This window comes from Accipiter gentilis, chromosome 13, assembly GCF_929443795.1.
Source record: "Accipiter gentilis chromosome 13, bAccGen1.1, whole genome shotgun sequence".
NCBI classification, from domain to species: Eukaryota; Metazoa; Chordata; class Aves; order Accipitriformes; family Accipitridae; genus Astur; species Astur gentilis.
This window is the reverse complement of record NC_064892.1, coordinates 6927830-6952395: the sequence shown is the minus strand read 5'-3', so window position 1 is coordinate 6952395 and position 24566 is coordinate 6927830. Positions and strand designations below refer to the sequence as shown.

The window sequence follows — 24566 nt, the reverse complement described above, 5'->3', positions numbered from 1 at the left end:
GGACCAAACCCTCAGAGAAGGTTGGCAGGGAAACGAGCCTGGAAGCAGCCTGGAAAACAGCAATGAAATCACCAATTGAAAGAAGCCACAGGAGGGGATTTTGTGGCCACACCACTGCACATTTAAGCACCTGTCTCCCAGGCATATATCCACATAATGCAATTCACCATATCCAACGCAGACAGCTGAGCGCTCTGCTACAGGACCGCAGAAAATCAGGAACCACTGAAGGAGACCCACCACAGGCAGAACCACGGTGCGGAAGAAGGAGCTTTTTAATGTAGTCTGTGAGAAAGCCTGAGGGCAGAGATAAGGGCTGAAAAGACTTCATCTGAGCTGGAGATCAAGCGACTACCTCCTTTATTCAGGCACTTGGAGTGCTGCCAAGGGCGATGGTTGGAGTCAGCCCATGCTTTCTTTCCATCCTGCCTGTTGAAGTTGCTCCAGGGTTCACGGGTTTGTCAACAGGCCAGAGACAGCAAGGCAGTGAAGGGAGGAGAGACCAACAGGGTGCAAGCATCTGCTGTGGAAGGGACCTGGTCGCTTATTCTCTCTCTACTGAATATCTTGGCCTGTTCAGGTCTCTCACTCTCATCGTCACATTTACTAGCTTAGCTGCTATCTGCAAATCCTATCTGTCCTAGCACAAGAGTGGGCTTGGGACCCTTTGAAAGGAGAACACACAGCAATGGCAACATCGTCATGAGTGCAGCCAGGATTGGTGAAGAAGATCAAGACAGGCAAAATGAAGCAGACCTGCAGACTCTGCAGTTAGGTGCATACCCGGAGCTTTCTTCTCATATTTCATCCTTGGAGGGTGCCCTGCTAGTATCGGAGCATGATTTTGGATCTATACAATGCAATGGCTTATACGTTGGCTTAATCTGAAACCCAGTGTAGAGGTAACTTTTGATGTCCGTGGTCTTTCAGCCTTTAGGAGAGGAGGTGGATGCCCCCTCACAAGAAGAAAGAGCTGGTGTGTAAAAAGATGGCCAGCACTGGTACCATTTCTTCTGGCCACCCAGGTCTCGGAAAGCCTTGTTTTAGCAAGGAGCTCTGGATAATGAGTATCTGCCCATAGCTGTGTCTGAGCTGCAGGAGCATGAATTAGAGCAGAATCATAGATTCAGCCTTGTTCATAACCTGACTTTCTCCGGGCAGCTGTCTGCAGGGCACTTGACTGGCTGCATACGCTGCATAAAGGGCCCAAGCGGGTACTTTAGGAAACTAACTTTCCTTCCTAGTTGCCATCAGCCTACATGCGTGGTTCTGTACATTTGTATCTTCACTACTGAATTTAGTTGATAGTCTTTGAATCTGATTGTTTATCTTTTCCTCCCCTTACAAGCGCAGGTGCAAAACATCTCTCCCAAAAGCAGTGTAAAGTAAGGAGTTACTAGAAGCAGAAGGTCAGTAATGGCATTACAACTTCCAATTTTACAATAATAGCCATAAGATGCTGCTGCTTTACACTGCTGCTTTCCTAAATCAGGGGCAGAATGGGAACAGAATCCTTTTCAAGCATTTAGCTAAACAGCCAGCAATGAGATTCAATTTAATTCAGAAAACAGGTTCTCACTACTTCTTTCAGAGAATTTCACAGGCCGTGACTGACAGAAATTATGTGGCTGCCACCAGCTTACTACAGAGTCAAAAAAATTAGGCACCTGACCCACTGGATGACTCAGAAGGAGGCATTAGCTGCCCACAGATCCAATACAGCCAACTGAGAGAGCAATTAACTGGTGACTAGAGAGAATTAAACTCCTCAGAAAGATAATCCCCACAAAAGCCCTACACACAGAGCTGGAAGCTGCATAGGTCTAGCTAACAAAAAGGCTGAGAAATGGATGGGTTTGAGCACTTCTCCCTCTCCAGAGCTTAAACATCTCATTTGCAGCTGCATGTTACATGCTCCTGTGTGAATCAGAGCCTTTTGTCAGAAGAAAGCATCAATTCAGCAGGAATTATTTTAAAGGGGGGGTGAGGGGTGATGATTACACCCATCTCAGCGTGAAGTCATTCAGGAGTGCACCCCAAATCTGCCAGCAAAGTGTGACCATGGAGATGGATATGCTGGTCCCTCATCCTTTTCCCCCCTGGGCTGCACTGGGCGACTGCTCAGTTATGAACGTGAGAGGAAAAAGCGATGGGCAGAGGTGGCCCACGGGCACCAGTGACCCCCGTCTCCGGTGGGCACTGCCCTCCCGGTCCCCATTTTGGTGCACTGCTGGCAGTGGGAAGGCAGGGCACTGCTCCAATGCCCCCACCCCGCACCGACTCCAGGAGCAGAGGGCACGCTTTGCACTGATTTGTAGGACCAAATCCCAAAATCCGGGCTCTGTGGAGATTGGGGATGGTGTGTTCTCAGCCCGGGGGAGTCTTTGCTTCCAGTCAGGGGATAGAAGCGTCCCTTTTCATCTCACCCTGGCAGTAATAGCTTCAGTACAATTTATGCAACGATAGATTACAGGTATTTACTAACACTTGCATAAACCAGCAACAAAAAAATGCCTTTTCTGTGGTTTGGGGTGAGTGGAACATTAAAACATGCAAAACCAACCTTTACAATCAGAGTTGCTACAGGATTTCCCCCAACCGTTTTGTAATGTGCCTGTGCTCAACTTTCTTCCTTGTTAAGCATTTAATATAAAGTTTACCTGTGCTTCTTCCTTTCACCGACGACACAACTTTCCCTGGTTGCTGGACCAAGACTGCAAAGGGAGAAAACAGCTTTCTGGTGTCACCAGGTAATTTTCCAGCAAGCCGCGAGAGGGCAGGTTGTGTTCTCTGTACAGCTCGCTTCAGCCAGAGTTCTACAAGAAACGGTTAAAACCAGTCACAGTTTTAAAGCCCTAATTATTAAACTAAGGCCCTGCGAGTGGAAAGAGTAACGCACAGATCTTTGGCCCTAGCTTTTTATATGTGCATAGCATCAATTTAATGCCCTCATTGCTTTTCTTCTGGAAAGGCAAGCACCTTTCTACTCAGTTTCCAAATGAGAACTGAGCAACTCTCCCGCTTTACCCACCTGCTCTTAGGCAAAATGAGTTCTAACACGTTAGCTGCTATGCTATATTTTTTACATTTCTCCCCCGTCTTTCTCTTTCTTCTATCCCACTGCCACTGTCACTTACCCATAACCAGGGAAGCTTGCAAAGCAAACACTTGGGACAGCAGTATCCAAACCTCCAAGGTGGTGAAGCTAGTTAGGCACGCTCTATGCCCTGTGAGCCCAAGGAGAAATCTGATTCACCCTCAGATGTAGAAGCCTAGACTGACTCCTAAACTTTGGCATTCACATCACATAAGGGACAAAAGGGTGTCAATCTCCATCCAACAGCGTGTCTCTAAATCAGTATTTAGCAGGAACTGGTGTATGTGAAGACTCATGGTCTTGTGGTGCTGGAAAGTGGGTGACATCTCCCCCTTGAGAAGGGCACGCGGAGACCTCAGACCTAGCTACAAACTGACACCGATCAGGGTCCAACTGATGATGTGACACGTGCCCATGCCAGGTCTCTGGAGACCTCAGCTGACGTCCTCAGCACCAAGTAACGCTGGTCCCTACATGGTAAAAAACCCTGAAAGGCAACCTGGATTGGGAGCTAGAGTACTGGGCTGAGCAGCTGTACAAAAAGTGCTCCAACCATTGACATCTTGGGCATGAGCCAGGAACAAGTGCGCTGGGACCCCCCAAAGGCACCACAACCCAGCAGAAACAGCAGGAGATCATTGTCCACCTCAGGCAGCAAGGACTACTTGAGCAGGTGGTGAGCAAATCACAACTTTTCTTTGCCCCCAAAAGTCTGCATTTTAAAAGTAAATTTTGTGAGTTACATATATTCAAAGCTAAGTGTATGTGAAGACCTACTGAGATCTTCTTTCTAGTCCATACGGCTAGTATTGAGCAGGCCTAGAAGAAATATCACAAAGCATTACTAACCAGAATTTTTTTATTCAAGACTACAAAAGCAGAGTTTTTCTAAGACTCAAGACCTTACAAAATGCAAAATCTGAGCGCTCCATTAATGTGACATACTATGCACCAAATCTGACACAATACGTTCAGGAGTTGATTTGCTGTGTAAAAACCCTCTCTTGAGATAACATAGGAGAGCCACCCAAATATGGTCCAAAACTATGTCTAAATAAAGAAATATATAGGGAATGTATAAAGGAACATTTCAGATGGGGTCTCAGGAGTGCCGCATGCAAACTTGATCCCCTACCTGCAGACCTGGGTAATGAGAACTATCTCAGTCTTGAGTCCTGGGGCCCAGACTTTGGAAATGTAGATCTAAATTCATGAAAGAGTGCAGCAGAGCCAAAATAGAGAAGGACGAGCACCATTTTCAACTTCTGTCACAGGTCCCTAACACAGAAGTAAAACACAAGTGTATATCTAGCTGTCAGGGAACTCCTGTTCTTAAATTTCTGGAGAATTTGAGTTTAGAGGTTTACCTGCTGCTAACATCAGCTTGATTAGAAATAACATATGGAATTGATCACGCTTCTGAAATAAACTGTAACAAGGAAGTTCCTATAGTATTTTGTCAAACAGTAGGATACATTTTGAACCTTAAAAGAAGACTACATTATTCAGAATATTTATTGATAGCTGTAAAATATTATGTTATTCTAATATATATGTAGAGTTAGTAACTTTCAGCACATCTCTGAGCTGCTAAATGAAATAAAAAACACATTGAGGTGAAAAATTATCTTGGTTATTCAGGTTGGTTTTCTTCTATTTAGATTCTTACCCGTCTTGATCTAAATCTATAGAGGATGACTTGCAAGTGTCACACACTCCAGATAATGTTTGGTAATAAGAAAAGCCTGGCCTGTCTTGGGCCTTGCACGTGTGTACCCAGGGACTTTATATATTACAATTCACAAGATAACAAGAAAACCTGAATGAGAACAATGTAGTCAGCTGCCAAAGGAGTGTGTGAGAAATTCTCAGCTAAGATCTCAGTAAGGCAATCAAGGTCACTTCCTACAAGGATAAGCAAAGAAACAAAGCGAGGGCATTAGGCTTCTTCCATGTACTTTTTGGGGCTGAAGCTCACATTCATCAGTGGTTCAAAACCTCTTCTCTGCCTCTGGTGCTGGAAAAGTACAAGCAGCAGAACAAGCGTGGCCAGAGCTATAAGTGCTCCTCCAATTGTGGATCCAACCATGACAGCCCATGCTTGGGTTTCTTCAAGCGAACCTGGAAACATGAAATGTCTGAAGTGAGGACAGCCCACAGTTTCATTTCTCAAATCACATGGAAGAAAGAAAATATCCCACAGTCTGGTAATTATGATTACTTGTGTGGCTTAGAGACCCAATGGCCACAGGGGAAGGTGGTAATGTACCGTGTAACCGACACACATACCAGAGCCAGAGATGTTTCCTGCCAAAGGAGTCTGCACTGAATTTAAACTTCAACCTTTCATACAAATTAAAGTGTTGAGAATGGGAAAGATTAACAGTAACAAGACAAAAAGACCATTCTCTTATCTAATTTGGCCAAAATTATGAATGCTTTATGCAATTCTTTTGATAATGACATTTCAGCATAGCTGTTTTCAAGTTATTTTGGTCAACTGAAAACCCTCAAATCTTCCTATAGACCACAAAGCAGCCTATTGTCAAACTTTTAACTGAAAACACTACTTAGTGTGGTTCTGCCGACTGGCTCCGGATTGCATCCTCTGATTTTGAACCACTTCTGGGGAACCATTGTCTTCTAAGATAGTATTGCCCATTCTTATAATAACCCTGCTCCCCTTGGCTAAAATAACTTTGTGTTTTCATTTATGCTTTCAGAAGCAACAACTGCCTGCTGTCCTGTTCTGAAAAATGCTACATATACCAAGATGGCAATAGTTACGTTTGACTAAATAGTCACCAAAAACTCTCAGAAGGATTTAAGGTATTTAGAAGGTACTTGGACACATGGTCTTAAATCCATATGGCTCAAGATGTCACACGGACTATAAAAGCAACCAAAAGTTGTGTGCCCCAACCTGCAGTCTGTGTCAACAAGCGAGTTGAGGGCAATCGTGCCCAAATTCAGTAAGATCACCAAATGAATTTTTTACCACTTTACCACTTCTCACGTAAGACCCAGCAATGTATTACCTATGTTGATTTCTAATGTGGTTACATGAAGTAGAATTAGCAAGTTATATATTTAGATAAAAGACAAGGGTTTTAATGTAAAAACTTTATTCTCTGAACACTGACCATGCAGACAGGGATAGATAAGCTGCTTCACAGTGAGATAACAATTTATTTAGGGGGAGTTGAGAAGCAGCAGAATCACAAGCTGCCTTTGTTCCTTCTCTGGGTACCTCATGCCCAAAGGGGCAGCAGCATTTCCAAAGCAGGAGTGAGGACAGTGGTCCAAAGGGAGGAAAACTTAAAGCTCCATAAAAGGGGAAGTTTAAATTTTCAGGGAAAATTCTGGGGACACCCCTGGGAAAAGCACTGCAGAAGCAGCTAGCATGCCTCCACAAGTCAGGGCTCCCCTGCGTGAATGCAGCCTGAGGACAAGAGTTTCAATCTTTCACAGTCTATAGACCTTTCAACAGCCTCCACAGATTAAAACCACAGATATATGGTAAGCATTTAGAAGAAATTCCTGGCCACATAGGTTAGATAAGAACCTACTGCCTCTCAAAGGAATACCGAGGTGGAAAAAGCAACTGCTCAGATTTAATCTTTGGTAAAGCAGCTGAAGCACGGTTTTCATGCATTTCTTACACTTGTGCCTTTTACAAATGTTTGTAACTCATGTTGCAAATTTTGGATTTTGTGCATAAATAGTTTGATTTCTTGTTTTTTGTCTTTATCTTATTTGTGTCAAAGGTAATTTCAAACTAACAGACAAATCCTAAGGCACATCACACCTATGGACATGGAAAATTTTGAAAATTGGGGTTTTGTAACACAAAACACCCAGGTACATCTCTCCAGCATATCCAAAGATTAATGGAGTTCATCTTTAATGAGAATCACAGTGCAGTATTATTCAGGGCCCTGTGCAAAAAAAGTATTTTCTAATGACCGGCGTTAGCCAGACGAGCTCGCTGGCAGAGTGCCTGACCTGTGACAGGTTACAGGATCCCGTAACAGGCATAAACAGTGCTGGGAACAGCAGACAAATTCAAAGACTCCTCAAGCCCAAAGGAGCACCGTTGTCAACACTGGAGCAGTTCAAGTTGATGCGTTTTGCAGCAGAGCAAACTAAGTATGCGCAGACTTGTAGTTACCACAGCTTACCTGGTGAGTTGTAACTACCTGTGTGTGCTACAATATGTGACTGCTAGCGAGCGGGTGAATAGAGCCGTGCGTTTTGTGAAATGCACAAAACGTTTGCGTTTGTCCATATGCCTGCATCATTGAAGATGTAAGCTGTCTCATCGCTTGGCCTGGAACAGCCTCGACACCTCTGAGACGTACCTGGCAGCTCAATGGCATAGGTGTAGCCGAGCTGCTCCGCGGTTTGGAAGAGCTCGTCGTTGGTCACGGGAGGGAAAAAAGGGACCATGTTATACAGCCTGTTGTGACCGATGGGCGCCAGCTCCTCAGGCCAGGCGTTGTCAGCGGGGTTAAACCGCTTCATCCACTCGTCAAAGATGGCATCGGTAAAGGAGTGAAGAACCTGCAGATGCGGGCATGGGCACACACATTTACTAAACTCTTTCAGAACTCAACAGCATTTAAAACACTCTCTCTTAAGGTGGCAGAAGCCTTTGAAAGAGAGAGGAGGGTAATATAATATAGGTGGGATTTACGGTATAGTAAACCAGGAAAGCTTGTGAGAATGGAGTAAATTGATCTCCTGCATGTGACATTTTGCTGTATGTGTTCTTGTTGCTACTTGTTCATAACAAGCTCTTTCTCCAGACGGTTTAATATCAGCTGACATTGAACGGGCAGGTGTGTCCTCCCAGGTGAGAGCCCACTGAGCTCATTCAGGTGAATGTACCTTTCAAACGTATTTTAATCTTTCTCGTCCCTCAACCGGTAGGGAAAATTGGGGGAAATTTGATTCCTTCGTGCTCATTTTAGAGTGTGCCACCAGCTGCACAGCTCCAGGTACCCATGAATTTGATCAGGTCTTACCCAGTGGGTTTATATGTCTATAAAGCACTAATACGGGAAAGCTGTTTCAAACAACTATTATAAATGTCTGTGGGAATTCAAATTAATTTCTGATGTACTCAAGTTTCTTAGTTACAAACCTGGAAAAAACTTAGAAAATATCCTATAGAAAATAATCAAGTTACACAGTGAATAGCACAGTCAAATGTAGACTTCATTGTGCAAGAAAGAAATTCATGTAGGGATTCAAGGATTATTAAGGAAAAATGCCAGAGAACCACTACATAAGTATTCAGACTAATTTCTCCAACAAAAGACTGCAAATTAAAAGAAAGGTAAGAAAGAAATTAATTGCATTAGAATTTCTCTATATGGTCACTGTGGTTTAATCTAACAAAGAGGAAAAGAAATTGGCATGAATTTATTAGGAGAGAAAGATGTGTAAGCAGAGTCAACTGTCGGCTTTTTATTTGCACATTGCTGTTTGTGCTGCTTATTGCAGTGCAACACCGTACCAATGCACCAGTGAAATCCCATTATTTCTATTTGCCAAGTGACCCTGAAATTCAATGTGCTTTCTTTTAGCCTGTGAATTTTGAAACAAACTACCCAGTCTACTGCTCTAAAATAACTAGCCCCACTTTCAGTTTATCTTGTTCCTGTAAAATTGTCTGGTATAAGCCATTAAATTTAGATAGCACGTAATGAAAGGATTCAGGGCACCATAACTTGGAATAGCAGCTCTTCTCCCTAGAAACTTATTTTCTATTTTACAAATCACCTTAAGATTTCTTCCCTCTTTATTTGACCATTATGCAGGCGTGGCAGCGTTCAAGAAAAGAGAAACGATTTCTCCTTTTCTATTTAAAGGACTTATTTTCAGGGAATTCACCTTACTTCTGTTCTGCAAATCTCTGGTGAGATAGCTGCCTTTGAGCCACCGCCACTGCCACTCACGCCGGGGGGGAAAAGACATACCACAAAGATGGGATCGTTGGCAGCTGCGTGAGGGAGAACGCTGGTCCCATTCAGGAAAGAGTGAGCCAAATTATGAAGGCTCAGCATCGGCGAATTAAGGGCTCCACCTGGTTTATCAAAGCCCTCCAGCGCATTCCTGCGGACGGGTGAAAGCACCGTCAAGTAACCATATTTTGCTGACCAACGCGCACGTAAAGAAAACCCACGACCCAGCCAGCTCTGGAGGAGCGGAAGGACAAACCTGAAACTGAAACTGGAATTGCGGAAAAAAGGGGGGCTGTCGAACTCCCGCAGGGAAAGGCACCTCCTGACGTCCTCGGCGGTGGGGAGCTGCTCTCTGGAGGTCCCGGGCGGTCTCCGCCGCAGCGGCCCTTCGTCACTCCCGTTGCACAGCGTGACCAGGCGGTTGTAGTCATCCAAGCTGAGCGTGAAACAGAAAAGAGGTGCAAGTCAGAAGAAGGTGATGACTTGTTGGCTTTTTCTCCCAGGGCATCAAAGAGGCCTCGGCTATACGTGCGAGAGAGCAGGGGTTAGGGACTGACACCACCCGTGGCATCTCGGTTCACCTCCCGTGGGCTGGGAGCTGAATTTATTGCAGGACTGCCACTGTGCCGTGGCTTTCTGTGGCTCTGCGTCCTCTGCGGACCATCAGTCATTTGGACCACGAGCTACCAGGTTCATTGTCCACAGAGAGAGGATGCTTTAGAAAAGGCAGGCACAACTCCCTTCATGCCTTCTTCCCTCCCAAGGGCTTTGGAAGAACAGGTTTTGCCAGACATTCTAAAACAGTCTTTTGAATTTTGAATTGACAAACTTTCAGTCCTGAGTAAGGACTACTTTTTTAACTCTTGACAAAGAGGAAAAAAGCCTCCAGGAAAGTCCCACTGTGGGGTGGGCTGAGAAAATGCAAGGAATGACAGAAAACAGGATTTCACTTTCCATCCCTCAGCCCCTTTAGAAGCAAAGCAACCGCAATGCATCACATCCTCTTTTTCGGGGCCTGGAGGACATCCTGCTATTGCAGGGGTTGCTCACTAGCTAATGGGGAGCCCGCCCTTGTACGAGGGAGAGAAAGAGGGAAGGAGGAGGAGGAAAAGAGTGCAACACTCGTGAAAAAATTCTGCGCTATTCAGTACGAAATGAATCGGCATTTTCAGAAACTCCTGAAGTAAACAACAGCCCTTCTCTGTTCAACCTTGGCAAGGCAAAAGTTTAGTCACTTCAGTTTTCGAGAAAAAACAAAGCCCTGTTTATCTTAGAGAAAAAGTAGGGGCAAGATTTAAAGCCAACTGGTGCCTAAAGCTAGAATTTCAAGTAGCTCTTTAGGTCCCCAGAGAAAGAGAGTCTTTTGAATAGCCCTGAGCTCTCGGTACCTCCGTCTGACTGACTGCACGCTGCCCCGGAGCTGACAGAGGAATGTTATATGGGTATTGTGACCGGCAGCATCTTACGTCGTAGTACCCCAATCCTGCATGTGGATCCCTTGTCAAAGCCCTGCTCTCACCCAAATCAGTATATGCCTACAGAGAGCTGGCAGCAAGCTGCTGGCTGTCTCTGTGTTGTTTTCCATGTGAAATCTCAGCCACTTCAAAGTCAATCCCCAAACTGCACTAAATACATCAGGGTTAAGGTCTCACCCAATACAAGGGAACAGATTTTTCAGCCTAACTCTAGCTTCCTAAATGCCAAAACAGTTTTCTTTTTCTGCTGCCAAAATCAGTTGGGTGTTTTTTTACAGACAACCGACACGCAGACATTTCTTCTTTAAGAAGATACTTGCCAATGTGCAAACTCTTCAAACTTTTGGCAGCCTCAGATTGGCTGAATTGACTAAAATCCTGTACCAGAAGAATCACCTTTTAAAAATATACTTCCATGATACCGGGGGGGAAGTTTACACAGCACCATCTACACACAAACTGACCGTGATTCCCAGTTTTTAAAAAAGACATCTTGGCTCTTTTCCTGCCGCTCACTCACACTGAGAGCAGCCCGCGCTGCCAACACTGAATGAAAGCAAGGTTTGGTGAGTATGCAAGCTTGCCCTAGATATTCTCTTACCTGTTACAAACTATTTGCCACTGGGAGAACCTGGAGCTCAGGCTGATCAGCCCCGGGTCATCCGGCCGCGATGCTCCGAAGAGCTGGTCCGTGCAAACATCGCACTCGTTTCTACCCGTGGCGAAGTTCCAGTAGGGCAGCGCGAAGGAGTCGTTGCCTATCAGTCGCTGCAATGGAGAGAAATGCGTTAGCAGGGGATCACCTTCAAAGGAAAGAGAAAGAAAGGGACTCCCGCAAGGTGTTTCACTGGGTATTCACTGGATATTTCACTGGATATTCTGCTTTTCATTCTGCATTTCAACTACATGCATTTCAGAGCGCCACTCCAACCCCTTGCACAAGATTGGGGCATTAAGTCAGTCCAAGCAAAGACACTGTCCCTAGTTTCTCCACTGTTGCCCTGCTCTTCTTTTGGCCATGTTAGGCTTTCTACCAACTCGGAGACCAGGCAGGAGAGCAGGAGCAGAGATGAATTGAGCCTTAAGCAACTAAGAGGCTTTCTGAGTGATGTAAGTGGGTAATGGGTAAAATTGTGCATGTGGTTTGCTTTCACTCCAGAAAGGCTAGCCCTGGGGAAGAATCTGAACTTGTATTAATAGAGCAATACAGTGCATTTGCTTGTGCTTGCTTGTTAGATACGATTTCATGCAAGCAAGATCCTGCAGCTATTTTGATACCAACCATTTTCATTAGAGATCTGCAAGGTTAAAATACAGTAACACTGCCAATGTAGAAGTAATGCAAATGGAAATGAGTCAATGCTTTGGCAACTGACTGTCGGGCATGTTAACATATATTTCTTTAAAAGATGTATTGCTAAATATATGTATGTATTAAACGTATAACGTGGCATATTTAAAGGAGGTAGTATTTTGAGTTGCTTTCGTTAGGAGACCATCTTCAACGTCAGCAGACAATATCTGTTACCAAGTTTTATGTGTAGGTGTTGCTTTGATTTTACTAATAAATACTGTTAATTCACGTCTTCTGTCCTCTGTTGCGGAGATGAAGAAAAAAATCTCCATGATAACCTTCACGTCACTGTTCACAGTGAGAAACTGTTCAGTCCTCAGTATCTTGAAAGCACTAATTTCACTTTAAACAAAAAAAGATCAGTGAGCAAACACTCCTGGGAGTTTGGCTAAGACTCTATCAAGAGAAATAGCTTACCCTTGGCTGGCTCGACAAAGTCACGTAGCAAAAGAGAGAAGCTGCATGAGGAAAGGGAAAGGCTGTTCAGCTAACCTGCAGGTCTCTCTCCAGCAACAGCAAATGGTACCTATGCCAAGTAACAAAGGCAGGTCCTTGATGGGAGAAATCGATACCTGTGAAAGGGCGACCAGGTCCTACAAAGGGAAGATAAAAGAAGAACTTAGGCACCAAATAAGGCTTAAGAGAAAGACAGCACCTTCTTCTATTGCCTGGAGTGGAGTTAAACAAAAAACTGCAGCTCTGCACCTTTGGAAAGAGCGCACACCTCAGAAGGTACAACACTTAGATGGGACAAGAGAAACAAACTCCTCTGCGGATATTCGCTTCAGTGCTTCTTAAAACTTCACATTCCCCCAAAAGTTGGATGTTATGAACATTTCTTCTCACTTTAGTGGATTTTGGTTTTAAGAAGCAGTTTTATTGTCTAAAATCTTAGCTCCTTACTCATATGTAGCACATTATCTCATTCTCCTGCTCAGCTGCAGGACTTACACCATATACCTACATATCAAGAGAACCTCAGCGTTTTCCATAACCTGCCAACAGTAATTCAATGTCCTTTGCCAATTTTCTTCAAATTTTGCTTGTTATTTCTTGTATTACATTATATCTCTCGCTATTTCACATGAGAACTAAGACACTCAGAGACTAGAGGCTTCAAACCACATATGGATTTGTTTATTGCTGCAGCAAGCTTAAACCCACATATTTATTTGTTACTAGAGCAGCACTAGATGTTGTCTCTTTCCCTTTCCACATGACCATCCTGTCCCCTGAAGGACCCTTGGTCTTGCTCAGCCAGAGACTGCTTCCTTCAGCCCTGCAAAATGGAACAGTGTCAGAAGGGGACACCGAAGAAAACCCCCTGCAGGGTAGCAGATACCCCTAGCAAGGAGGTAGATACGGGCTGTTCAGCTTGCGCGTAGGACTGCCAGGTAGAAAAGCCATACTGGTGCCTCCTCCTGCAAGAGCTGGGCTTTGCGAAATGGGGCTGGCATAGGTACTTCTGTCTAGAAGAGCAATGAGGACTAAGAATCTGGATATGGGAGAAAGCGTGGGGTTAGATACCCAAACTCCTAACGTGGTTTGGTTTTAAAAGCTGGCTGCGGTCAGTCAGGCAAATCCCATACTTGGCAACTTGCTAAAAGCCACAGAAAGCAGAAGCGCTCTGGTCCCCAACATCTCCGCATGGCCTCTGCCTTCAGCACTGCACAGCCCCTTTCCCACTGCTGCTGCCATCTACCTCGTCCTGTGGACTGGGAACATCTTTTCGAGGTCAATCACTGCCTGACCACACTTCAGTTCATCCAGCGGTGGAACCTGAGAACTGCCTTCCCTCCCTGTCAGAGGGAAGATGCACCAGGAGTGCGGCTGGTGTGCTCCAGCCACCGTGGGGTGGGGGGACCAGACCGCGGCAGGTCTGAATTACACCTCCCTCAGCTGCAGATGGCCACCAGCTTCTCACCACCAACTGTTTCACTCCACAGATCTGCTCCTGCTGGGATTCGCTGCTCGATGAAGTAGCACAGCTGCGTGAAGCACACTTACTTTTGTTCAGCCATGATTCTTTTCACCTTTTCCATTACCTGCAGAGCCCACTGGAATAAGAAAAGCACTAACCTAAAAGCGTGTCTCTGACCGAGTAGTAATGAAGCCATACAAAGTAGTTATAAATACTACAGTTGGCAATTTGCGGTTCCTCTCCGGTGGGACCAAGCAGACTTATCCAGTGCTGAGTTGCAATTACATAGTCTGGGTGAACAGTTGTCTTTGCACGGTCCAGAGCATCAAAGAACTGCTCCCTCTCCTCTGCCGTCAGGGAGTGGACATCCTTCCTGACAACCGCTGGCTTCCTCACGTTGCACTCGGGGCCGGTCCAGCCAAACTTGCAGTCACCACAGTTATAGCCAGCAAAGTTTCCTGAATCGAGAGGAAAAGTGCAGTCATGACATTATGAATCAGGGAAAACTAACAGCGAAATGCAGAAAAATTAAGAATTAGCACTCTTTTTCCCCAAAGACATCAGTTCCTGGAAAGGACAGCAGCTGAGCAGACTGGCAGCTTTGCCAGTTGCCCAGCCAGAAGGATGGCTCACTTCCCAGAGCCACGGCAGGGCCAAGAATCACACTCAGCCGGTTGGGGAGGTGAAGCTTTGGGTAATGGTCTTGACACCCAGAGGTGCTCAGAGCTCTGCAAAGCCCTCAGGCATGTGAGGAGTCTCAGCGAACAGAGGGCTGAGCAATTCAGGTTAAGCACGTGACGAAGTGCTTTGCTCGTTTGGCTCTCAAGTACTCCCAGACTTCCAGGATCAAGCCCGAAAAAGGGTCGGTTCACGTGGATCCTTAAGCACAGAATAAAATCCCCAAACAAAAGAGTTCTCTTAAGGACAAAACTTCAGAAAAACTAACGTCTGTTAACAGCGTATCTGAGACCCAACACAATCCAGGACAAGCACCGGGGGTGCTGCAGGTCACGCTTTAAGCATTATTAAATGGTGCTGCAATAAGAGCCTGAGAAACACCGCAGGACCATCGCTCCCCGCTGGCATCGTTCCCAAGGCAACTATCCGGTCCACTCTAGGCTATTACTCAGACCCTCTAAAGTGGTGGAAAAGCCCAGGAAAGCAGAGCTTGTTTTAAGCATGGCCTCTCGCCCACCGTGGCAGAGAGCCAGCAGCAGCCGAGAGGCCCCGCTGCAGCTCGCTCTGCCTTTGCCAGGGGAAACGGGGAACAACCGCCCGTCCCCGCGGTGGACATCTGCCTCCTGCCCGCGCGCAGGCGGGCTGCTGGCACAGCGGTGGGGTAGGACAGCGGGCATCGCTGCCGGGGGAAGGAGGGGGCAGAGGGGCAGCCAGGGCTCCTCTGGGATCGCCACTCAGTTCCCCAAAATCTGCACTGAGAGTCCCTAACCCCACCTTCCCTCCAGCCCCACGTCCACACTCACTCCGCAACCACCGTGCCAATCGTCTTCCAAAACGCCACAAAATCTCACTGCTCCCCACACATATAGGGGCTGCTGGACCCAGGACAGGCTTCGGGCTAACATGGAGAGGGGGAAGTGGCTTATGAAGTGTTCCTGGATGGGCAGACATCCCTAGGCTGTAGGGTTAAGTCTATTAGCAGAATAACAGTTAACACTAAAAGTAAGATTTCAGATCGTCAGGGGCTACAGGGCTTACTACCAATTTCAAAGAACCCCAGGGTTACAAGGGCTGCTACCAAGAAGGCTGTGGAGCTTATGGCTAGCTCTAGGATAAGGGCTGCTGAGCTCTAAAATTTGTGACAGACTCCTGTGAGACCTACCAAGAGGACATAAGGACTTTTAACTGTAGGTTTGGATAGCTTACGGTTACTTTGGAGGCTCTGAGATTTATAGCTTTACGTGCTATCACGAAGCTTGGGGCCAGTGCTAAGGTTAGGGAACCACAAGGGTGAAGACTTCAACTAGGTTTTGGATCGTGCACAGCCCAATGGCACGCCATGAAGAGAGTTTCCAGGTGTATGGCTTACCTTTTGTCCTGATGCAGGTAGGAGCAGCTGGGCTCAGCTGCCACGTTCCAGCTAGGACAGAAAGCACCCAATGCCAGGGATCTGCATTGGTTTGGGGGATGAAGACATATGCCAGAAAAAGCAAGCAGTTTATAGTTTTATGAAAGAAAAAAGATTGCGTGGGTATGCTATTATGATGAGGGCAGAGATTAAGATGGGGGGGAAGCAACAAGGAAAGTTGATTTTAAGAGTTCCAGCAGAAGAGCACAATTGCTGTTGTGAATTTGGTGTACTCCACTATCCGTATACTTGCTCATTCTTGACAACTCAGCCTAGCTATTAGGGCCCGTCACATACTCTAGTACTGTACTGACCAAACGGCAAATGTCAGGAATATCTTGCAACAGTACCTCATTAGGCCATGTATATTGCACAAGTTTCAGTACAGGAACCATGAACTTCTGAAAAGCAGCTGTTTTCCCCTCACGCCCAAAGGTACACTTCAATCCTTTTTAAGAGAAGGGGGGCAAAGCAGGAATTAACCACAAAAAGAGCTGCCAACAAACTTTTTTGAGATTGGTGGTCACGCTTCCAGTAATTCAAATGACCCATCTACTCACAGCATTGGATAAGCATCACATTGAAATATAGCACTAACAGACCCAACGTTAGTGCAGGACCAGGTTTGTCCTGTCTGGTCTTGGTACAAGAACAAGACTCCCCCAGTCACTTGTTGAGGCTCTGATGGTGCCCATTCCTGTCTCAGCAAGGGCCCTTTGAATCTGCGCAGCTCTTGATGCCCAAGATCATTTTATTGGACAATATCCATATTTTAGATATACTCCATGTGCCTCCTCAGGCTATGAAAAGAAATTTGCAAAAGCTTGAAATGATGAGTCATCTTTGTGGGGGGGGAAAAGCTTTTCTCCACCTGCACGGCATCTGAGCCAGGTGGAGCAATGACTCCTCAGCTGTTTCCCTTGGGCAGGTGCTAATTATATCCAGTTGGTGCTCTGCAGGATTTTCTCCCTTAACCACCTAATCTGTGAAGTAATCCAAGGGGTCCATTCTTTCCATTGCTTCACCAGACATTTTTCAGTGGGACATGAGCTTTTACTGAGTGAGGAAGAGGACTGCAGTGAAGAAGAGACTGGCAAGCAGGAAGAGCCGATCTCCAGGGAAAGTGGTATTTCACACTGCAGCATTTCTGCTGATTGTGTTGGACATTTTTGTAACGTCCTCAGGTCTATTTGGCAATGTTCTTGTCAGAAGTACACACAACAACACTTGATGAAATCAAAAGTTGCTTTTTGTCGTTTTCTTTCAACAGACTCCATGCATCACAGGACTGTCGTTATGCAGCAGCTGAAACAGCGAGAAGCTGATGGAGGTCTGTGGGATCTCCCACGCTGCAAACAGGAACGGCTGCAGTACTCAGACCCAGGTGTTTTATGAACCACCCAAACCTCTTTTTCAGCATTTGTTTCTAAAGCACTCTACCAGGCCACTGGTCTGGAAATGATGCATTGCTGTTTTTAGAAAGTTCATCTACTGCCTTGTGGACTTCCCACAGGATAGCACTGTGAAATGTATGTCCCAGTCTCTTACAACTTAACTTCGGTGTCTACTACACTGGTGATGGTGGATTTCAATGGTACAGCTCTAGGAGAGCAGGAAAAGTAATCTCATATTACCAGGATATAGCACATAGTAGGGATTTTCAGTAAGACATTGGGACCCTTTCAAGATCCTTTTGACCACAGGGACCATAGGAACATGGAAGGATTCATGTCTTGGCTTTTTTTTCCCTTCAGTGACTAATGCGTAGCAACTCAGTGTACTCTGTTCTCTGAGACTGTGCCAGGGACCGCGGAGATTACTCTCACCTCTCGTGGTTCCTAGAGAATGTAGTGTGGGAGGTCATTCTGGCACACAGGCAGATCAGGTCACGAATGGGGTCCAGATGCTCCTTGCTTGTTCTACTGCTTTCAGGAATGACCGCTGTACTGCCGCTGGGCAAAAAAAAAAAACATCTGAAGTGTCTTCCCCACTAACCCTTTTGTCTGGAGATGGGATCACATGCCTCGGAGCTGTCTTCTTCTGTGCCTAATCTCACTGTCATTAATGGTGCTCTTTCCCAGTCAAGATGGGTGAATCTGGCCATTTCTGTAGGCACCATGGCCATGCTACTTCTCCCAGTGGGTCAGTTCATGGGCATGATCCTGAGGAAAAGACACTTCTTATGACATGACACTCAGTACGTGTTAATAATACACATCACTGGTGTATGCTAACACCAGTTACCGCGTACCACTGTAGCTGCTTCTCAACCCCAGTGATTGCCTGAGCTCACAGACGGGGGTTTCTGCCTCTGAGCAGTCAATAGCACATGCTTGGCCCTCAGACACTGAGCACAACACAAATTAGTAACTCCATCAACTCAGTGTCTTTTCTTCAGTAAAAGGAACCGATCCAACCCTCACAATCTTGTGCCTTGTTTTATTATGCCAAGTTGAAATCTGAGCAGCTGCCATGCCTCTTCCTTCCACAGGGACCAGCTTAATACATATCATTTATCAGATGGGGAGAAAGGACTCCTTTTCAAACTTCTTTAGCCATTGCATTAAAACAGGAGTTACATTAGATTTGAAACACAATCATACTGCAGTATCCCAAGGGCAGGATCAGGATTGCTAGCATGAGAGAGAAATGGTTAGCTCTTCCATCTCTTCTAGCTCTTCATTTGGACGTACTGTTAAGCTGTAGGATGAGGAAGATCTGTACCTAGCACAGGATTTAACAGGGTCATCAAGGCATGGTTATAATTTAGTATCCCACAGCCACATTGCCCTACAATAAGGCCCTTCAATACATGAAGTGTATTTTATAACTATTTCAAAAGCTCATTTTTACCTAATGGGAGGGCCATCATATCAGCTACATGGCTTAACGAGCAATTTGCTTACAGCTAAACAACAGAGTTTAAGCCTTCCGTCTCCAGCTTGATTATATATTGCAGAAGAATGTGAAAAGATTATTTAATTTATTTTTTTTTCTCAGGAAACTTCTATGGAAACAAAAAATAGAGTAATGTTCAGTACATGCCCACATGTCAACCTTAGAAAGTGGCAGGGAAAAAAAAAAGAATGATAATTATGTTTAACTCCTCAGTGAACTCAAACTACATCATTGTTTAATCACTGTCAAAATCTGTACTAGCAACCACATGACTGACTGCAGTGGTTTTTTCACAATAATCTTCTGTACTGAGTTTTTAAAATGTGATACTAGATCTGTATCCCATTAGCACAATTTTATCTTTTAGAACTCAAAATAGCACTTAGCTCATAAGTCTTCTCAAACAGTATTCTTCTAAACTAAATTTCACTATGCCACCGAAATACTGCTTTGTTGTGTAATTAGCTACAAGTGTCAATTTTCAGGGTTAGACTAGTGCATCCAACATTTTGCCTAATTCAACACATACACCTTATTGGAAAACAAATTACCATATTCCCCTTCACATAGTACTGCACGCTGTCAGGAACCTGTCATCAGGTCATTTCAGTTTAAGAATTTATACAAATTGAATTAATATTAGGTGCACCCAAACCAATTGTAGCACACATACAATGATGCAAAACTGAAATTAGACATGAACTAAAAACTTTTTGCTACCTCCCAGCCACATTCATGCCATAACCACATCTTTTTTCTAGAGATGGTATTTTTGTTGCCACCAACATATGGAGTGAAACGTGCAACAAGCAGCATCGTGACAACAGACTTAAAATTGTCTTTTTGACCATGGCTCATTGTACAAAAAGTGGGAAGTAAAGCTGAATATTTCTGTTGTACTAATCTTATTCTGTTATATTTATCCCCAGTTAAAGACAGACTAATGCATATTATCTGCTAAAGCCTAGAAATGGAAAATAAATGTGATTTTTTTAACTTTCTTTAGAAAATCTATATTAATTTGAGAAAAAATATAAAAATAATCCAACCCCAGAATAACCAATCATCAATATTTGTTTGTGTTTGGGATTCCCCACCCCCCCACACCCCCCCCCCAAAAAATATTCAGCACCCAGACCTGCATGAATATGATTGTAACACATTTTTCCTCAGTGAGCAGCTACAACAAATGACCAAATTTTCAGAGTTCCTTTTATCCTTAGTTACTAAGTTTTTAGCAGAAAGCTCAAATGGATTAATTTATTGTGAGAAGTCCAGAATGCCCCCTTTGGAAAATCCTGGCCCCTGTTTCTCACAGCTCCTCGAAGTTTCTGACCATACAGCCATCAGCTATGTGACTTGTTTAAATGGCACTGTCTAACCAAATATAATCAGCTACATGGCAATTGGAGTTCCTATAGCTTATTGTTTACACCATGTCTAAAATATAAATTAGACAGTACCAAGACAGCACTGGAACACGACTATTTATATTGTTAAAATGCTAGAAAGAGACTTGGTGTGGGTTGGAGTTTGTATAAGCCAGGAACCATTTCAAATAGGCAGTCTGCACATAAAACATTCATTTATAAAATAAGATGCCTTAATAGTAGAGATTTACACTGTTCCATGTCCCTTTGAATGACCATATTTAATTTATGTTATCTACCACAGGTACCATAACCCTAGATGCCTAATAAAGACCACACGTCACACCAGTTAGAACTGTGGTGTGCAGACAGCCAACCAGCGTATAAAACAGAATTTAAAAAAAATACAATAAAATACTAATAGACACAGGCACATGATTGCTGGCATTATAAAAGCATCAGATCTAATTCAAATCCTACACAGTTGTGAACTTCTTAGCGTTCTCCTACAAATATGTTTGCATGCACCATGAAGCGGAGTAGAGCCCAGGAAACCTTTCTGAAAATCATCCTTAAGGATGCCTTCCACTTTAATGTTTTATCACTGGTATATTTAGATAATAAAGACTGCAAGGAGAAAGAGGAATACAAGTGAAATAAAAATGCAGTGAGAGAAACCAGATTTAAAGAGCCAAGGAGAGCAGACAGCTCAGCAGAAGAAAGGCTGAATGAAAGGACACTACATTCTGGTCACATAACTTGGGACCCAGCCCTGCAAATATCAAATACTGGTGCTTACATCTACTTGGAGAAGCAAATGAATGTCTGCCTATGCAGACCATGTCAGTCTACACTACTTCTCAATTTACTCCCAGGTTTTGATGCCCTAATTACTTAGGCTGTGTACACATTGCTGTAGGCCTGTGTGCTTCAGTGCTCTTCTGACTTGGTGTCTGTGCCTGTATGTGATACCTGACTTTAGTTTTGGAAGTATGTAAGAACTTTTAAAATGAAAAAAAAAAAACCCAAAACCTACATCCAACTTTTTTTGTAAAGTGTTTGGAAAAAGTACTTCCACACAAGCATTTGAAAGCTAGTCAAAGAAAAAATAAAAACCAATGTATACTGTAAAGTCTGTTGTTATTATTTTGAGGAGCTTCAGTAACGCCATGTATCCTCTTAAGTCATCTGCCATTACCTCTCTGCTCTGCGTTGCAAAACTTAACTTCGTTGGCTGAAATTTTCTGCAGTGCTTCCTTCTCATATTGATCTGGGTTCTTTTGATAGTGAGAACCAAGGTATATCTTGGAGAAAACAGTTCAGTTAGTTCTAAGAACCAGGTTGAAGGAAAGCAGGCTATTCTTCCCATGCTAGAAAATCCAAACAACTTTGTTTCCAACGAGAAATCCCGGGCTGCATTTGAAATCTGCCTAGTAAGTGACTTCAGTGCTTGAGATGTGCCTTTTGCCTGACCGCGGGTACCATCTCCTGCCAGCCCTGCAAAGCAGTCTGGGCTGAGGCTGCCGTTCCTGCTCATTTTAACCCTCCTTCAACAAGGGCTGCTCCTGAAAAAGGGTCCTGTGGCTTTATCCTGCCCTGACCTCACCTTCCTACTCCCTCCCTCCCGCCAGCAGTAATGAACCGGTCTTATTAAAACCTGATCCTTTTGGCCAGGCTAGCCTCCAACCACATCTCGTCCCTGACCTGTTTCACCTCTAGCATGTGAACATGGAAACCCATGTAAAGTCATGAGTGGGAAGGAGCGGCTGGAGATGGAGAGGAAAAGGACGGGATGGCCTCTTTGGTGGTTGTACAGACCCATTTCAGATCAAAGTGAGTTGTACACTTAGTAATGGCCCTGGGAAACACCTTGACCAGACATCCACGCATTTTCAGTGGACAGGGGTATGCCGTGCTGCAAAGTACTACTCCAAGAGGAATAAATCTCTGAGCAATGCACACTGACCCAGGTTCACTCCGCCGTGATTAGCAGTGACAGAGGTTTGAACGCAGCACTGAAATGTCCAAAACCCTGCAGAGAAAGGCGATGGCTGGCTACGGGGACAACTCCATGGCCAAAGAGGAAAACCCAAAAGGCTGCACGAGAGAAAACAGTTTTTCGACTCCGTTGCTCTGAAAAAGTGCTGATAGTGCCACGAACGTAGCGGTATTTTTAGGAAACCGATAACATTTGAAGCCTTCTTGATGCCTTACACCACCAAGGATGTTCGTGGCCTTTGGAGCAAGGCTAGCAGACCCATCCATCCCCAACCCCCTCTCACCTGCGCACCGACAGCTCTGGTTGAAGAACTTGAGGGGCCACCGTTCCCGGTCGTCCACGTTTCGAAGGGTGTAGGGGCCACTCCAGGGCCGAGCGTCCGCCCGCACCCCCTGACACCGTCCCCTGCCCTGCAGGGACCCGCAGACGTTGCCCGGCTCCGTCCCCAAGGCCGGGCAGCAGCGCTTCAAGCGAAGGGCGTCCGCCGTCATGCAGGCACGAGGGAACTGCGCCTGCACCCCGGGGGGACCGCAGCAGCTCAGGTAGCCCAGTCCAGCCCAGCAGAGCCACCTCAGGGTGCCCATTACGGACCGGTGCCGGCTCTGCCTCTCCGCTGGACCCGAGCGAGCTGAGCAGGGAGGTCTGCGCCGTGGGACAACCTGGCCTTGCCACGGCTCCATGCCCCTGCCGAGCAGGATTGATCCCTCTCGCCGCCGAGGATGCTGGTGATGGGTGTTTGTTTAATCCCGGTCTCTAGTTGCCTCGAATGCGGTTCAAAAGACAGGAGCTTCGGCTCTGCGGTGCCTGCCCAGCAGCCACAGCTTTGAGCAGGGTTTATATAGAGGCTGGGAGAAGCCCTCATTAGAGGGATTAGCACAGCACAAATCCTCGTGTTTTGCACATGACATCAAGGGCAGAAAAAGACGCCGGCGTGAGAGCAAGTTCTGCAGACTCTGGCAGCTTGTCAGGGGGGCGAATGCCTTGGATTTATTTCTCCAGGACTTTCATGAGCTTTGAGAAATTGATGGTCTCGTTTTAGCTGAGGTGGCTGGAGAAACAGGTTTATTCCTTTCATCAAAACCCTGTAAACAGATGATAAATAGAAAAGGAAACCCCTTCTCTTTTCAGTTCATTCACCGCAAGATAATACTTTCCACTAAAGCAGTAGAAAATGAACTGGAAGCGCAGAGGATATAGGTGCCTCATTAATGAAAATTAATAAAGCTGGTAGCCACAGCTGGGGATGGAGACTCCACCTGCTGACTGCAGAACTCCAGTGCTTGTACTGTAAACTTCTGAGCGGCAAGTGGAAAAGGCTTCCCTTCTTAATAGCCTTTTCGCATGCAAAATAAATTATTTAATTGTTTTTAAAGGGTGAGTGGTCCTTGTTTGCTCTCTAATCCTTTCCCCGCCATTACACCAGAGGTTGTTTTGGGGCTGGTGTGGCTGCTAGACTTTCAGAACTGTCATGGCTTAGCATTTATTACCCACCTGGCAGGAGACAGTCCGTAAGATCAATACATACACCAGACATGCAGACAAGTGGTTTTGTTCAGGACATCGACAAAAAAAATACTTTAAAAAGCTCCTAGTATGCAGCAGTTCTTGCCCACAATGCAAATCCTATGTGCTAGAGGAATAAAATGAATAAATCAAAATAAAGTAGTGATAAGTCATGAGAGGAGTCTGAAGCAATAGCTATTAGTTCAGCTCCACCATACTGAATAAAAACTGGCAACTCCCTCTGCTTCACTAAAAGCTTTCTCTACCTCCCCCCTCCACACGTCTATTGTTTAGCCATTTTTGTAAGTATGTATAATGAAAACAGCTGTGGTTGTATCTGTACTATTCAATATTTCCATGGATGTTCAACCACGCCATTCTGGTGCAAGACGACAAACTTCTTGCCATCATGCAGTTAGGGAGTTCATCCACCCTGCAGACGCTGTCATCAGCACTTTCAGGTTCTCCAATCTTTATATTAAAATTTTATTATTCGCCAGTCAAACTAAAATGTGTTTCTACTTCATTTATGGAAGCACAAAGCCAATTAGCAATACCACGTAGTCTGAAATGGGTTTCAACTCATCCCCCTTAGGATTCAGTTTACCTGGAACTGGCTTTTGCCTGCTGCTCTCGACACAACATAGGAAAAAGACAGAAAGTAAGACTAGTTGCTGAAAAAATATACTGAAAAAGCTCAGGAAATATAAATGGAGGCACTAACCCAACCTCTCTATACTGCTTAGCACCTGAACACAGCCCTCTGGTGTGGAAAGATCAGCCCTTGAATCGAGGTTAGACAGTGTTTTGAACCAAAGTTACCAACATACCATCTGAGAGCAATTAAAGTGAATACACATTTATCAGTATCACCAAAAAAAACATCAAAAAATA

The 24566-nt window shown here is 45.0% G+C and overlaps 1 protein-coding gene across 1 annotated transcript; it reads right to left on the bottom strand.

Moving 5' to 3' along the window:
- Nucleotides 1-3975: 3975 nt before the first annotated feature.
- On the bottom strand, nt 3976-22964 carry DCT (dopachrome tautomerase). The gene is made up of 8 exons (XM_049815986.1): nt 22453-22964; nt 13975-14274; nt 12388-12488; nt 11143-11309; nt 9323-9502; nt 9082-9217; nt 7459-7660; nt 3976-5218 (listed from the first exon to the last, which is right to left on the bottom strand). The coding sequence occupies exons 1-8, from the start codon at nt 22847-22849 to the stop codon at nt 5037-5039; spliced, it is 1665 nt and encodes a 554-aa protein (XP_049671943.1). The 5' UTR covers nt 22850-22964; the 3' UTR covers nt 3976-5036.
- Between the last annotated feature and the right edge of the window lie 1602 nt (nt 22965-24566).